Consider the following 17416-nt stretch of genomic DNA (forward strand, 5'->3'; position numbering starts at 1 on the left):
GTCAAAACTCATACAAGTTCACAGCACAAAGGGTAAACCTCAATATATACAAATTTAAAACAAACAAACAAAACATACGGGATCAGGAGATCCGGGACAGAATGCTGACTGTGACAGGAGACTCTAACGGGACCACAAACGCAGGAGACAGCATGTGGACCGGGGAGGGGGAAAGCTGCTGACACAAGGAGTCTGGGAGTGAGTGGCCGCACACGAGAGCCCACTGCATCTCCTTGTAAAGCCACTGCCCTGGCCTCGGGTTTGCAGCCTGCTCCTGGCCACGGAGGCTGAAGTGAGCAACTAAGGGGAGGGGTGGCCGCTGGCTGGGGCCTCATGGGGAGCACAGGGAGCTGCGAGTGCGCCGGTGGCCAAGGACGCCAAACACAGACACAGGTGGATACACACAGGAAGGTGCCCAGAGATGTGTGTGAGTTGGGGTGTGGGGAGCACACACTGCCCTGCTCTGCCAGCTGAGCGCCCAAGGCAGGGACCCCAGGACCCACCAGGACACCTGGCACCCAGACCCTGGTTTCCCACGCTGGGCTCCGGCCAAGGATCTGGGCTCCTTGAGGACGGCCAACTCCAGGACCGGGACAGGACACACAGAGACAGACCTGGAGTCCTTGGTAGTGCCGGAAGGCAAGGCCGTGTCCCCAACCCCCATGATGGGCGTGGGTTGGGGGAACCCAGGAGCCAACAGAGAGCCCCCGGGGGCCAAGGCTGGGGCAACTCGAGCAACTAGAGCAGTGTTGGATACAACTCAGTGTATAAAATAAACACCTATGAATCTGGTCATCTGCACTGATCTAAACAAACAACTGGATAAGTAAGTGAACCTGGGGGAGAAGAGACAGATCTCTGTGCAGGGTCCCAGATCGGCTCTGTAGCTGCCCCCTCTCAGGGGTGAAGCATGGCCCCTCAGGGGGGCTGCGCAGTGACTGCTTTCCAAAGAGGCAGGATAGGGAGGGGGCGCACGAGACGCCCTCAGCAGGTGCCAAGCTCAGTGCCGACCGCGGGCTCATGCCGTGGCACAAACCCAGGCGGGACACGACGAGGCCGCTCACCTGGCTCTTCCTCCCCACACCATCTAACCAGGAGAGGAACACCTGGCAGAGCCACCTGCGGCACAGGCTGCACACACCTGAGCAGGCCTCCGCAAAGCCGCCAGGGGACCACAAACGGGGGGCGTCCGGACACTGTCCATGCCCAGAGGGGCCTGAGGAGAGGCAGGGCCCAGGACTAAAAAGGCAGGAGGGGATAACAAGGAAACCTGAGTAACGGGATTGGAGCTAGTAATGATGTACCAGTGTTGGTTTTTTAGTGTGACAAACGTACGTGCTGATGTGGATGCTAAAAATAGGCGAGACTGGATACGGGGTACTCAGGAACACTACTGTTTTCACAGTACTCCCATAAACCTGAAACCGTTCTAAAATAAAGCTTATTCAATTAAAGTCAAGGTGGCAAAGCAGCCATGGGATTTGTGCAGATCAGGAAACCCGTCGCCAGTCCCACCCACAAAGCACACAGGATGAAGACGGTCCCGGAGGTGCTCCATCCCTGCAGCCCAGAGGGCACCCCGGGGACCCGAGCAGGCGCCCAGGCCCAGCCCACCTTGTGGGTGAGGGCAGGGGCACCCAGGCGTCAGGGGGACAGGAAGACGGCCTGGCCGTTTCGGTGCTGGCTCCACCACTCGAGCCCACCCCACTGCCACCCGGGTGAGGGGCATGGAGCACCGAGTGGGAGAGGAGGGGAAGGGCTCCCCTCAGTGACCCCTGCAGACATGACGGGTACCCACAGCCTTCTGGCAGAACCTCAGCAGCCTCCACAGGGGGCCCACGTGGCTCCAGCCCAGCGCCCTGGCAGAGCTAGGTCCGACCTGACCCCACCTCGCGCACGCCTGGGACTAGGTGGTAAGATACCTCTTGAGAAAGGCAGGCGTGGGAAGGAACAGAGGGGCGGCCTCCCCACCGTGCTCCCGCCGTGACAGCTCTCCCCGGAGCTTGCCCCTGACCCTCGCCTCCGTCTCACGGGCCCACACGGTGCCGGGGGGCTGGCAAGGTGGTCTCATGGGGGTCCTGGGATGCTGTTCCAAAGGCAGCCAGCTGCTGCTGCCACCACTGGTTAGCTCAAGAGGAAGCCACTGCAGCCACTCACGGGTGCGGCCCCCCCGCACACTGAGCGCAGGTGCCCGAGGTACAGTCGCCCCTCCTACTCACCAGACCTGCCCCACGCTGACCAGGGACATGTAGAGAGCCCAGAGGGCGGCCATGAGCACCATGTTGGCGCAGCCGGTCACCAGGACGAAGGACGAGAGGCCCAGACCAAGGAGGGCGAGTGTGTCTAGGGTGGCGTTCATGTCCGACCAGTCCAGGAGCCAGAGGACCGTGGGAGCGTGGCCCACGGCGTCCCAGCCGGCCTGCCCGCCGAAGTGCCGCTGCAGGTGCTCCAGGTACAGTCGGCAGGGGAGCAGCCCCCGGTCCCCAATCAGCTGCTTGTTCTGACGGAAAGCCACCAGGAACGCCACCGCTGCAAGGAGAAGATGACAGATGGGCGTGAGGGGCGCACAGTCACCCATGGGAACGGCACATTCAGGCACACAGGGATGCTGCAGGGCTGAGAGGGGACACCGAGTGCCACCAGTGGATCCCAGGACTCGGTGTTTCTGCAGAACTGTGGGGAAACTCTTACAGGGGCCAACCTAGAGAAGATGCAAAATCTGAATGGCCAGACAGGGTTTCAAAAATCATTTCACAAAGTAGCCTGGTAGCCAAAAAACATGCACCTCCCAAACTATTTTAGCCAAAAAAGGGAGGGCTCATTCTGTGAAGCCCCCATCAGGAATCTCATGGACTGAGAGTTCCGGAGCTGGGGGGACAGGGGCGGGGGGGGGGGGGCTGATGCACCTGGTCAACCTCCACGCTTGGGAGGAGAGAACCTCCAAGCGGCTCAGGATTCCCTAAACCGGACGACACACCTGCTACCCCCACGCGTACAGCAGATGTGCACATGCACGTGGTTCATGCACAGTTACGCGTGAACATTAGCTACCGTCCCACACTGCACGTCTCAGCCGCTTCCAAGCTGCATTCTGGCAACCCAGAACCCAGTCAGCACCACGACTCCCAGAACACGCGACAGAGCCTGAAGCCTGTGACAGTGCTGGCAGCTGAGTAACGGTTACCGCCAACTCAAACCCCAAATTTCTGAATTCATTTCTAATGACTCCCACCCCCAAAACCACACATCCTCTGGACCTCAGTGTGGGCACACCTAGGAGTGAAGGTGAAGACAGGGGCGCTCGGTGCCCACCCAGGCACCCACGTCCTGGCTGACAGCGGGGATCCAGCAGATCCCACCACACATTGTGGGGGGATACTCGGGCTGAGGAACCACGTGCATCCCAGGGCACAACCTGCACTTTCCAAAACGCAAAACAATACCATTTTTACAGCTGATACAAGTGCATCACAGGAAGCACGCGCAACAAGAGAAAAATGAGGAAATCAGCGTCAAAATCAGCAACTTTTGTGCAAAGTATATTATTAAGAAAGTGAGAAAACCCACAGAATGGGAGAAAGTATTTGGAGACCACATATCCAATAAGAGTTTAATATCCAGAATATATAAAGAACTCCTACGGCTCAACAAAAAGACAAGTGAGCCAATTTACAAATGGGCCAAGAACTCAATGGGCCAATGACCTGAATAAACATTTCACCAAAGAAGGTACACAGATGACCAAAAAGCACTAGAAACAGTGCTTAACATCTTCAGCCATCAGAGAAATGCAAATCAAAACTCCAGTGAGATGCTACTTCACACCCACCAGGATGCCCATTGTAAAAAAAAAAGGGGTGGGATTACAAGTGCTGGAGAGGATGTGGAGAAACAGGAGTGCCAAACGGTGCAGCCGCTGCGGAGGGCAGGCGGGCAGATCCCCAGGACCCTAAACGCAGGATCACCATAGGACCCGGCAATTCCACTCCCCAGAGAACTGAACACGGGGACACGCACAGATGTCTGCACACCGATGTTCACGGCAGCGTTATTCACAATTGCCAAAAGATGGAAGCCACCCAAACACCCATCAACCGACGGATATACCAACACCACACGGTAGGCACGTACGACGGAAAATCACACAGCTGTGAAGGGAAACGATGTTCCGATCCATGCGACAACATGGAACCACCCCAAAAACAGGCTTAGGGAAATAAGTCAGAAACAAAGGAACGAGTGCTGTGTGACCATGCACAGGAACCACCCAGACCAGGCATAGTCTAGGAAACGGAAAGGGAAACAGAGGCTGCCAGGGGCTGTGGGAACGGGGTCGGGCAGCAACCGCTAGCGGGACACGGGTTCTGTTTGGGGTGAGGAAAAATTTGGGAAACAGACAGTGCTGATGGTTCCACAACACTACAACACTGGGATTATAATTAATGCCACTGAAAATGGTTAAAATGGCAAATTTTGTGTTATATATATTTTACCACAATTTTCTAAGTGATTATAAATAACCCATAACAATATACATTGCAAAAATGAACTTTAGACAACTATATGATGATACTGTGAACCGCTGATTGTACAATTTGGATGATTATCTAGTATGTGAATAGATGCCAATAAAATTGCATTAAAAAATTACAATTAAAAAAGAGAACTTTAACAAATACAAACTATCACAGGAAAAAAACAGCACTCAGCCAGGAGACCAGGACTGCCAGGATGAAATGCAGACGGTGGCCAAGGTGGGGGGTGGGACATGGCCTGCGGGCATCCCCAAAGGGCTCCTCCTCGGCCCAGCAGACACCAAGGGTGGGGACACGGGCCTTCGCTCGCGGGCTCAGGTCCTGGCAGCCCGCCTCAGTCTGGGGTTTCACTCAGGCTCCCTTTCCCACGCCTCTGCTTTCTGGCTCTCTCCCGTCCCCGATCTACAGCAACGCTCTTCAGAAGTAGAAAGTTCAAGGAACCCTGGATTTATCGGTAAGGAATGCAAGAGATGCGTTTCCTGCTTTGCCAGTCGTAGCACACCAGCGTCCATCCTCACGCCTGTGCCTCACAGTCACAAGATGGCTGCAGCCAGCACCCCCATGCGTCTGGCTCCCCCTGGTGTCCGGCACCAGGCGTCCAGCACCCCCAGACAGGCAGCACCCCCAGGCATCCAACACCCCCAGGTGCCTGGCACCCCCAAGCATCCAGCTCCTGGGATGGCCACACCGCCCCTGCACTCCGTGATGAGGGTGCGTGGACCCCCACAGCACAAGCTGGGAGCCCGTCATGTGAGCATCTGATCAATCTGCATTGGCGACCCTGTGCCGAGGGAACAGAGCGGCGGGTGCCAGGCATACACCGCCACCTCAGTCCTTCTGGGGTACCTCGGGGCCTACAAACGCTGCTGCCCGGGTGTGAACCTGGTGTTTAAGATGCACCAGGAAGCACAGGGAGTGGGCGAGGAGCAAGGGCCAGAGCCAGACTGCCTGGACTCCAGCGGCCACTGTGACTTGCTGTGCACCCTGGGCAACCCGCTCAGCCTCTCTGATCCTCGTCTGTTCTCACGAGAAGCGACAAGGTGAACGCGTACTTTTGAAGCTCCCAGAGGGCCCTGGCATAGGCAGAGGCTACATAAATATTCATTTAATACGACAAACATTTGCAGGTGTGGAGGCCACTCAAGATGACAGGCGAGGGCTGTACTCGTAGTTGCACTGGCAGTACACGTTAAAACGCTGCTTTACGCCGCTTTCCAGCATGTGCGTTCAAAGTCAGAAGAGAACACATTCCAGCTCACACGGCAGCGCCCTGCAGACAGGCCCGTGAGCGCCCACTGTGCACAGTGCGATCTGCATACGGTGTACTTGCACAGAGCGTCCACAAGCCATGTGTGTATCCCACAGAAACATCCAGGCCTGGTGCTGAGGGCACCGTACTTGGAGCCAATGGAGCATCTGGCTCCGAGGCTGCAAAAACAAAGCAGGCAATTCTGTGCTTGGAAGCAACACATTTTCCAGATCTTTTCAGTATATGCTTTTTGAGACACATTGCATAAGCTTAAGTTTGCCTAAGTTCAATGTGCTTTAAACTAGGAGCATCTACGGAATACATTTGACTGTGTTTTAAACTACAATTTCTTCAACAGCTAAAACATTTTTAAAATTAACACTCCATGAAATATCTGGAGAGCCTCTATGGCATCTTGGAAAAACCCTGGGATCGTGAGGAACGAGTGCAGCTCATATTCCCGAGAAGGCCAGGAACCCTCTAGAAAGAGATAAGGCAGGATGCGTGCCCCCTTGCTCCAGGCCTTCTCAGCCAAAGAATGAAGTCCCCACACCACTGGGGAAAAACTGATTCTACTCCAAATACACTCACTCACAAGAATGCAAAAAAACACGTATGCCAAAGCAAAGAGTGCTAAGTTCAGCACCAGGCTTAAAATATCTGCTTGACCCCAGTGGCTTAAAATTGCTTCCTTCTGACTTGAAGGGAGAGTCCCTGCAGAGATCAAAGCAGCCTGGGCCCCCCTGTGAAAGGCCCCAGGAGAGGCCTTCATGCAGCTGGGCTCTGCAAGTGAAGTCCCTAGGGTTACCCACTCCATTACGGGCTCCCCTTTAAAGGTCTATTAAAGTCTCAAAGATTAACTGTATCTGACTTCATCTTTTGCTAAGTGACAGCTCAAGATTGCAAAATGACTATTTAATACCACAGCAGAGAAAGCAACACTGTTAAGAACTATTTATTACTTTAATCACTCTTCTAAAAATCACGCCAAACCTGTGGAGGAGAATAGAGGCCCCAGGAAGGGACCCCCACACAGACAGTCGGCAGGCTTCCCACAGGTTGCCAGGACCCCTGTCCTTGTGGCCAGTGCTGCTGTAACAAAGGGCCACGGGCCGGGTGGCATCAACAACAGGAATGTATTGTTTCCCCCGCAGGGCCGTGCTTTCCTCCCAAGCGGTCCACAGTCCACGGCTCATGGCACAACCCAATCGCCGCCGCCATCACCTGGCCATTCCCCTCCCTCTGTCCATCCATCTCTCTGCCTATCTGTCTTGTGTGTCCAAATGTCCTCTTCTCATAAGGACACCAGTTGTACTGGATGAAGGGCACACTGTAATCAAGTTTGGCTCATTTTAACTAACAGCATCTTCAAACACCCTATTTACAAGTATGTTCCCATCCCAGGAGGGGGTTGGAGCTGAATGTGTCTTCTGGGGACGTGCCCCACTCCATAACACCATTCAATGGGGAAAGACAACGTTTTCAGCAGAGGGTGGCAGGAAACTGGACATTCCCATGCAAAAGAATGACAACAGACCCCTGCCTCACATCATATACAAAAACTAACTCAAAATAGGTCAAAGACCTCAATCTAAGAGGTAAACCATAAAACTCTTGGATTTGGGGGGAAATCTTCAGAACCCCAGATTTGGCAATGGTTTCTTAAATATGGTACCGAAGGCACAGCTACAACAAAAATAAATTGGACTTTATCAAAATTTAGAATTTCTGTACATGAAAGGACATTATCAAGAGAGTGAATGGCAGAAAATAAGTGCAAATCATATACCTGATAAGGGACTAGTATCCAGAATATGTAAAGAATTCAATTTAAAAAATGGGTAAAGGACTTCAATAGACATTTCTCCAAAGAAGATATGCAAATGCACATGGAAAGAGGCTCAACGTCTACAGTCACCAGGAAAATACAAACCGAAACCTCAGCAAGATACCACTTCACACACACTTGGTTGGCTACAACAAACAAACAAAACAAGTGGCAGTGAGGGTGTGGAGAAACTGGAACCCTCATGCAATGTTGGTGGGATTTTACACGGCACAGCCTCTGTGGAAAACAGTCTGCAGTTCCTCAAAAAGGTAAATATAGAATCACCATATGAGCCACAATGCCACTCCTAGGTATAGAACATAAAGAACTAAAAGCAGGGACTCGAACAGATATTTGCACACAGACCTTCGCAGAGGCATTATCTGCAATTGCCAGAAGGTGGAAACCACCCAAGTGACCATCAATAAATGAACGGGTAAACCACGTGGTCCACCCATACAATAGGATGTTACTCAGCCACGAAAAGGAACCAAGTGCTGATTGATGCTACAACATGAGTGAACCTTGAAAAGGTTACACTGAGTGAAATAAGCCAGACATGAGGGGACACACGTTGTGCGGTTCCACCAGTCTGAGGGATCTAGAATAGGTAAATTCACAGAGACTGAAAGGAGACGAGCAATTACCAGGGGGAGGACTGGGGAGTTTTTGCTTACTGAGTACAGAGTTTCTGTTTGGGATGGTGAAAAAGTTCTACAGAGAGTGATGATGGTTACACAACACTGTAAATGTTGTAACACCCTAACACTGTAAATGTTGTAACACCCAAACACTGTAAATTCACTGTAACACCACTGAATTTTACAGTTAAAAATGATTAAAATGTTAAATTTTGTTATGTGTATTTAGTACAAGGAAAAAAAAAAAGGGCAAAAGGAGGAGAGAAAAAGTGATGCCAGAAAGAGAAGCTGAGTTAAAAGCCCATCTAGACAACTGCACAGTAAACTGAGTCCTCTCCACCAAGTCTTCCAGTAAATCTCAACTAGGAAAAGGCCCACGTCGTCACACAAACGTAAACCGGAGCCCCTCTCCTCGGCAGTGCCGTCAGGACCTCTTAAGATGTTCGTGGAACTTTCCAGGGAGCTCCTGCCATGCACTCTTTTCACCCACGTGTGCGGAAGATGAGGCTGTAAAACTGAGGTCATCCTGCGCTTAGGGTGCCCCATCTCCCCGGGCAGGGGCCAGCCTCCCTCCTGGCTCCCCTCCTGGACTGGCCCCACTTCCGCTCGTTTGAGGGCCTCGGGGACTGGTTTGAGCTCCTGCCAACCGCTTCCTTGCGCGTCCTTTGGCGTCCCGAGCGGCGCGTCCTGGGCGCGCAGGGACACCACCAGTCCAGCCCCCAGCGCGGCCCCCGGGAGCCTCGCAGGGCTCTGTGGGCGTCGCCCACGAATTTCGGGGCGGGGGCGGCACGGCAAGCGGCACCGGGGCGTGGAGGCGCGCGGGGCCGCGTGTTCGTGTCACGACCCCGAGGCCCGCGCCGTGGGGGGCTGGCCTTCCTCTCGGCCGCGCTGGGCCCCGGCACCGGGAACCCCTACCCGCCGTGGGGCCGGGAGCCGGGAGCCGGCGGCCGCGGGCAGGGGTCGCGGGAGCGTCCACGCGCGGGCCCCGCCGCGGACTCACAGTAAACGAACGCCAGCGCCTTCAGGAGCGCTATCCTGGTCAGCCAGAAGGTGCCCGCGCGGAGGCAGGCCGGGGAGCCCGCGGGGTCGCGCCTCGGCGCGGGCGGAGACGGCGACCGAGGCCCTGGGACCCTGTCCCCGCGACTCCGCTTCCTCAGGGACTCCCCGGGCGCCGCCATTGCTAAGCCTTAAGACGCATGCGCGGGGAGGGCCGTGCGACGGCGTGCGCCCGAGGCCCCGCCCACCACCCAACACGGCCACGCCCACACTCCGGTCTTGCCCCCTCTGGCAGGCCTCTCCACACCACTCAGACCACGCCTACAGCCCGCCAATCACGCCCACACCCCACGGTCACTCCCCCTCCAGCCGGCCACGCCCACGAGCGGGAGCCCCTCTCGGGCCCGAGCGCGTGCGCGCCCCCCTCAGGCCATGCGCGGCGCTGCAGCCGCAAGAGGGTTGGTCCCTGGGAGGGAACTGGCGCATGGCTTGCCCTGGAATGCGGCCGCCGGCCTCGCTCACGCTTTTCTCATTCATTCATTCATTCATTCATTCCCTCACTCACTCATTCACTTACGCACTTACTCATTCATTCAAGGGGTGGATGGAAGGCACACACAAAAGTAAAAATAAAATGTGAAGGAGGCTGTTGGAAAGGCACACCCTGCCCAGAACCAGGCTGCGGCAGGGGCACGGGCAGGGGCGGGTCTAGGGTTCACACGTGGGCAGCCAGGGCCCCGCTGGAAGGACTGGTGAACACATACCGTGTACCTGCCACGCGTGAAGCCGCACGCGTGCAGGAAAGCTGGGAAGGACGCTCCCGGTTGAAGGCGTGGCGGCCATGGCCTCACTCTCCGGTTCCCCGGGCCACGTGCTGGGCAGGCACCTTCAGGGGTCCCCTCGCTGATCCCTCACCTCCACTCTCTGTGGAGGACACGGGGTGACCTCAAACAGCTAGTGAGGGATAGACCAGGCAGGGCCACGCCCCACCATGGCATCTCCCAGCAGGGCAGCAACGCTCCGTTACACAGGCAGCGCTTCTACCAGCTGGGGGGCCTGGACCCCAGGCCGTGGGGGGAGAGAGGACCACCAGGGACCCAGAGGGTGGAGGTGCCCACTGACCGATGACCTGAGCAGGACTGTGGTGAGGGCACTGGCGGCTCTGCATCTGAGGATGGCCGGTGAGGGGGAGGTGGGAGGCGCTCTTCAGGGGGTGGGGGGCTGTGCAGCCCAGGGGAGCTCCAGGCCCTCAGGGTGATTGGGTAAATTATGGGCCAATTGCAAGCAAGGCATTGAGGTGTGAGTATTTTCTTATTCATTTGCCAGAGCTCTTTACATATTGAAGCTCTTGCCCTTTGGGTATTTTGGAAATATTGATCTTGCTTTTTGTTTTTGTTTTACATCTTCTTGTCTTTAGCCTCTCAATTTTCTGCTTAAGTGTTTTGACATATGACTTACTGACACTTGTGTAATCAAGTGACCCATCTTCATGGCTTGTTTCATTACTTAATTACATCTTCCCCACCTGTGGTGTGATCGCCATGAGGACAGGGACTGACTGTCAGGCCTCAGACCCCAAATCTAGTCCAGAACCACAACTGCTAGGATCCCTCTGCAGGCTCCAGCCTCCCCCAAGAGTCAGGGTGCGTGTTACAGTGGGACAAAAAGGTTTCCTTTCCCTCCCCAAGGATCCAGGCTGTAAAGTGGGACCCGCCAAAGACGTGGCACGGAGCTCAAACAACTTCTGCAGGGTGCTCCGCCTCTGGCCCTGGGCAGGCTCGGGGGGCTCACAGGGCTCGGGGCTCCGAGGAGCAGTCACCCCGTTGAGGCCCTGCATCCGGGTCTCCCACAGGACCCCACAACCTGCTCCTGTGCTCCCCGAGGCCTGGGGGAGCAGGGAGAAAACGGCGCCTCAGCCAAGCCTGCCCGGAGCACCCCTCGTTCCCTGCAGGATGCCTGAGCTGCTCGGGGACAGGAGAGGAAGGACGGCTCCGCCATCAGGTGTGACCCTGGCCCTGCTTTTCAGGTGGGGACCATCCTCACAAAGGGCCCCTTTGTTCTCAGCTTCCCCTTGCTGGGGCTGCATTGTTGTCCCCAGAGAAGGGCACAATGGGGCATTGTGAGAGGAGAAAAGGCCCCTTGTTCAGCCTCCAGCTCCGGGCTCCCTCTCTGGGTTTGCCCAGGGTGGGCGCGGGGAGGGGGTGTCTGCCGGGAGCTGAGTGTCCTCTGGGGTCCGCTCCCATCTTCCAGGGCCGGCGGGGAGTGAGCTCACGGAGCAGGGCTCGGCCGGGAGAGGCGCAGGCTGGCTCCGTCCTGGGGCCCTGCAGCCCGGAACTGAGCAAAGAGCACTGGTGTTTCGGAAATCACCTGGAAGCACTGCCTTCACCTCGGCACGCGTCACACCCTTTACAACTAAACTCACCTCTCCGTCCCCATTCGGGAGTGGCCGGTGTTTTTAAACTGACATGCAAACTCGGGTATGTCTGAAGCAGTGCGAAGAGGCACGTCTCAAAAACACAAAGCAACACCCTCTCCGGAGGCCTGGAGCAGCTGCAGCTGAGACCGGTGGAGAGCGGGGGCCGCTGACCAGGGGGTCAGCAGGGTGCTGTCCTCCCCCTGCCCTGCAGCTCAGCACCCTGCAGGCCACGGCCACCCTGGGGTGTGTTCTGGGGGAGACTTGAGCCAACATTTCCAAGCAAAGAGCTGCTCCCAGGAGGCTCCGGGGCTGCCAGCAGCCAGCCGGGCCAGGCCCAGGGCTCCCCGCAGAGCAAGAGGGACCTGAGAAGGGAGATGGGGGCCAGAGGAGGCAGAAAGCCCCAAGAGGAGCCGTCAGCTCCATGGGGGCCGGTGGGAGTGGGGAGCCACAGCCAAGTTCTTTGCCTCTGGGGGGATTCAGTCCTGTGTCCCTGGGGTGGGGTGGGGGGCAGCCCCCGGCACCGAGGCACATGCAAGCCCGGGGCTGGCGCTGCTCCCAACAGCTGCGGGGCGGCATCAGAGCAGACTGAGCCTCGTGTCAGCCTCCCTCCAGCTGTCCTGGGCACCCCGGCCTGGCAGCCTCTGCCTCATGCAGCCAGTTGTCCCTGGCACGCCGTCACAGCTGTCCCTGGCACCCAAAAGAACCCAGCTTGGGCCTGAATCTACTCATGCACCCTTCATTTACCCCAATTTTTCATTTCTTGAAATGTTTATGAAGGGGAGGGCAGCATCTGTGGACACTAACATCTGTCACTTCCTTCTAAGGGGCGGCCATGTGGGGCTGAGCCCGCCCTGACTGTCCAGCAGCCAGAATCCCAGGGTGAGGGTGGCAGGTGTGGGGGTGGGGGGGTGAGCAGGTGCCGGGCCATTTGCTGGTTGTGCTGGAACCGTGACTCATGGACGGCTATCCCGCATGGCTCACTCATCTCCGCTCCCGACACCCTTGGGTCCTGGCGATAGCGTGCCCACGTCTGCCACCCAGAAGGAAATGCAGCCCTGCGCTGCCCGGCAAGCTGACAAGCCACGATTTCTCAGCAGAGAGCAAAGCAAAACACCCAAGGTCTTTGCATTCTCTGGTTGTAGAACCACAAGCAAGAAAAGGAATACAGGGTTTGTTCTTTTTCTTAGAATCACATCCTGAGCTGGAAAGAGTCCGAGAAATTGTGTAGTCCAGCGGTCACAAACAGGAGACATGCAGACTGAACTCTCCCCGGGGAGCCATGTCAGACAGTGTATCAGTCATCAACTGCAACAATGATGCTGCGTAACAAACAACACCAAAACTACCAGTCTTTGTGGCAGCCAGCTGGTTCTACCAATCTGGGCAGGGCCATTTGCATACCCATGGTCAGCTGGCAGGCCAGTGGGGGTCTGGGTGGCCTCAAAGGGCCGGGGCTGGGCATCTAGGAAGACAGGGGCCTCTCTCCAGCCATCCCCAGGCTCCCCCACTCCTACAGCCTCGCCCACAGCAGCAGCCACACTTCCCTTCCCTGCATGGCCCCTGAAGGCCCAAGTTCAGGACCCCTGGCTTGACCCAAACCTGTAGCTCACAGCAGAGGTGCCCGAGGCCTGAGCAGGGTGGCTGTACCCAGTGTCAGCTGACACAGAGGTTTTACCTTCCCTGTAACTCTCGCCCAGCAATTAAAGAAGTACACAGTTCATTTCTGGAAAGAGCGGGTGGCAATCCTGTTACACGTTCTCCTTGAAGGCATTCCCAGATGGCCTGTCAGCAGGAGACAAGCTATGTAACTTGTCAGCTTGGAGTGAGGATGATTTCACAATAAGCATCAGGTGCTGGCTACTGCACGCCTGGCGTCTGGGAACGTCGGCCAGCAACGATCCCAGAGCAGACTGTCCCTGTGACCACACCACAGGCCCCCTTTCCAGAACCCTGACACCTTCCTGGAGGAGCCTTCTCAGCCCCTACCCCTTCCTCACCCCCAGGGCAGGAGGCAGGGGTGGGCGGACCTGTGACTCGGTTTCCCTCCCCAGCTGACCAGCAGCCCCAAGTCACAAGCCAACCTTGTGGGTCCTCGTTTCAGTTAAGACTGATCCTCGTGACGTGCTTTAGGAGAAGTCGCCGCCCGTGCGAGCTCCTCGGGGGCCTGGACCCCACGGAAGCAGCCCCGGTGCGGCGTGGGGACTCCAGAAAGTGCATGGGTCCAGCAAGGAAGGAAGGAGGCGCAGCAGTGGGCTTAAAGCCGGCAGAAAGGGGTACCTGCCCCCCACAGTTCGTATCATTACCCCCACCTGAGGCTCAGCCATCGGGGCTGGCTGGACCCCTCCGCAGCCCCCAGCCCCTGTCCTCTCTGCACAGTGCTCGCAGCGGTTCTCCCCGACGTGGAGGCCCGGGCCTGGGGGCACGGAGGCAGCCACCTCCCCGGCCGTGGGGGGCTCAAACCCTTGCGCCTCCCAAGCAGCCGCCACATACACGGGGGAGGGGGACGACCCGTGCCCTCCCGGGACTGGCCCCGGATCTGGTGGGGGGGACTGGGCGACACCCTCGTGGGCGCAGCAAAGCCACCGCTCTCCTGAAGTCCTGGCACCCTGGGGCTGTGGGAGCAGGTGCCCGTGAGAAAGGCGACGCTGGGGAACGCAGGGTCCCGGACGGCCAGCGCCGGGCCCCGGGGGGTCAGCGCCAAAGGAGACCCAGGAACCGCTGCACCCTCTGCCCCTGTCCCGGAAGCTTCCGAAACAGAATCGCGCCCAAGCCCACCGCCATACCCTCTGTCACCAACAGCGCATTCACCGCGTTGGCAGAGAGCCTCCTGCTGTCCGCCCCTCGCCCGGTGTGGTGCCCGCGGCGGCCGTGCTCGAGCCTTCTCCAGCACAGTCAGAAAAATGAACACCCAGGAGAGAGGCTTTGGCACTATGGGGCTCTCTGGAACCTTCCATCACAGTAGAGGAGGACGAGAGCTCCGCAGCATCAAAAGGCGGATTTTTCTTTCTGACACGTTTACCTTAAGCCACCATTTGCCTTTCCCAGTTATACTCAAAACACGACTCAAGACCTCTGCTTTTGGGAGAATTAAAACTTAGACGTCTTGAGCAAGAAGCCAATTAAGTCCAAATGTCAAACTTGGAAGAGACGGACGCAGCTCCCGGCAGCCCGTTTTGACTCACAGGTGGTTTTCTGAAGTGAGAGCTCCTGTCAGTGTCCTGGTGAGGACAACGAAGAGCCCTCGTCCCCTGTGCCCGCCGGCCTCGCCCGGCTCCTCACCTGCTTCTCCGAGGAACTCGGTGCCCGGGCTGGGCGGGTCCTGTGACAGTGAGGGGCAGGGGGCCAGAGGACGAGGGGACAAGGGCCTGGGGTCTGGGGGTCCCGGGGATGAGGGGTTAGACCCAGCCCCGCAGGACAAGAAACAGAAACCCAACTTGACTTGCTCAATCAAGGATCCAAATTTATTGGCTTATGGAACGGAAAAGTCCAGAGGAAGGTACAGCTTGACCTGGAGCCTCAAACACCACCAGCAGACTCAGCTTCCCTCCAGAAGATGTGCCGTCGGCACCTGCCCAATCCCCTTAGAGGCACCTCCATGCCGGGACGGCTCCACACCCACGGACCGGGAGGAGACGGAGGGGTGCCTGGGAGCTCAGGGAGCTGCTCCCAGCAGAGGGGCGAGCGGGTGCTGTCCCCAAGACCCCGCACACACGTGCCCCTGGGGTAGCAAGTCTGCCAGTGGACTTCTGTCCTCGCCCCAGAAGCTTTCAAAAGGAAAACAGCCGCAGCAGGGGGGTGCCCTCGGCCTGGCAGCCTCACGCCCAGGCACAGGGGAGGAGAGGGGGGCTCGCCCGGGGCCCACTCACCCCTGCCTGGGGGTGCCAGCGCTTGAGGCAACGCCACCACCACCAGCCTGGGAGTAAGATGCCAAGGGCCCCGTGTGGAGATGGCCACGGAGAGGGAACATCGAGGAGCCAGGACCCCGGCCGTGGCACAACTGGCACCCCGGAAACGGCTGACCCCACGTGGGGAGGGGTGAGGTTTGGCGGAACACCAGGCTCGAGGCCCTGTGAGCCTGTCCCTCAGCGGCTGGAGCCCTAAGGGGGGACTGGGCAGGGTTCTGGGGGCCCTCTCCCCCTCCCTGGAGACCCAGCGGGTCGGGGAACCACTGCTCTGCTCTGCGTGCTCGTTTCTGCCAGACTGGCTGGTGACAGGAAGCACCAGTTCCTCGGAGGCCAGTGGGCCCCCGGCCCCAGGAGCCGCCACGCACCCGAGTCTCCCTGGGCCCAGCAGCCGAGCCACGGCCACACAGGGCAGGCCAGCCCACCCGGCTCTCCCCAAGGCCTTCCTCTCCAAGACAGCACGGAATACAAACGCAGCCCCCCTGACCTTCCAAGACAGCGGCCAGGAGGCTGCCTGACCGGAAGGGGCCACAGTTCAGGGCAAAGGGCAGGGAGGACAGCAGGTGCCCTCCTCGTGGCCACTCAGCCTCCAGCAAGACCGGACCCCCCTGTCCCCAGCAGTGCACACAGAAACCCACAGATGTGGGCTCCCCGAGTCAGCCATTCCCAGAAGCTGGGGGGTAAGGGGATGTCCCGGGCCCTGTGGGGACTTTCCTGCCAACTGTCCCGGCCTGGGACTGGCCCCGCCTAGTGGGCACATGGGGTGCCAGGGAGCCACACCCCCTTCTCTGCAGGGGTCCTTGGAGCCTCTGCCACAGGAAACTTTCTTTATATCAGCTTTCCCTGCACCCCCAGGGTGGCCCGGGGCCTGTCAGCACCTTGGCAGAGCTAAGAGAAGAGGGGCTCGGCACCCGCATGCGGACGTGTGGCATGGGACGTGGTCTGAGAAGCGGCCCAGCTGGCTGTCCCGCAAGTTTCCAAGTCACCGTGGCCCCTGTCCCTTCTCGAACACCCCGAGCTCCTGCGCCCCAGGGCATTTGCACGTGCCTTCCCTCAGCCAGGAGCTCTCTCTCTTTGCAGGGGATGGAGGCATCAGGTCTCAGCTCCGTGGACCCCCTCCTCTTCCTCCACCATCCCTCCTCCAGCCCCCACCCCTGGTGACTGTCAGCCCTGTGCCTTGTGCCCCCCACCTTCATGCCAGCATCGCCAGGGCCAGGACCTTCCAACGCTCCTCTTTATCACCCCCCCCAGCGCCCAGAGGTGCCCCTGCACAAAGCGGCGCTTAGCAAATACCTGGCGAACACAGGGCCCACCCTCGGCTCCTCCCCCGCTGGACGCCACTCCCAGGGTCCACTCCGGGCCCCACCCAGCAGGAGAGACACCAGAGGTCAGCACTGCCAGAGGACCAAGGCCGGACAGCCCCCGGCACCTTTCCGAGGCCCCCACCACGGACTAGGGATGAGCCTGGCGGGGGCTTTGGGGTGCCACACACCAGCCTCCCCCATCAGTCCTCCAGCAGGACATGGAGTTTCCGCCGAGTCCCTCACTCTCCTGTGGCTGCAGCCGCCACCCGCTCGGGCGGCAATGACGGCCAGTGGGGTGGGGGGTGCGCGGTTGGGGAACGGGACGCCCCTGCACAGGGCGCCCAAGTCACAGACTCGTGACGCTCGTGTCCCGCGCCGCCGGTCCGTCGCCTCCCGGCGCATTGGCGAAAGAATCGGAGCCGCCCTCGGGAACCGCCGGCCCCAAGGCCGACTCGCGGGGGCGGCCTCGGGCAGGGCTCCGCGCCCTCGTCTGGGGTCGCTCCCTGACCCCGCCCCGCTCCCCCGCGGGCTCCCCCGCTCCTCGG

General features: G+C 58.5%; 1 protein-coding gene across 11 annotated transcripts in view; it reads right to left on the reverse strand.

Moving 5' to 3' along the window:
• Nucleotides 1-9444, reverse strand: part of LMF1 (lipase maturation factor 1) — a 148314-nt gene extending 138870 nt beyond the window's left edge. For all 11 annotated transcript variants that reach the window (XR_005213599.1, XR_005213600.1, XR_005213601.1 and 8 more), the window contains exons 1-2: nucleotides 9254-9444; nucleotides 2220-2529 (exon numbers count right to left, since the gene is read on the reverse strand). Coding sequence is in view for 2 of the 11 variants with exons in the window: in XM_037814586.1 (XP_037670514.1) it covers nucleotides 2220-2529; nucleotides 9254-9431 (488 nt within the window). In the remaining 9 variants the exon portion in view is untranslated. The remainder of the gene's footprint in view (nucleotides 1-2219; nucleotides 2530-9253) is intronic.
• Between the last annotated feature and the right edge of the window lie 7972 nt (nucleotides 9445-17416).

This window comes from Choloepus didactylus, chromosome 21 (assembly GCF_015220235.1).
Source record: "Choloepus didactylus isolate mChoDid1 chromosome 21, mChoDid1.pri, whole genome shotgun sequence".
NCBI lineage: Eukaryota > Metazoa > Chordata > Mammalia > Pilosa > Megalonychidae > Choloepus > Choloepus didactylus.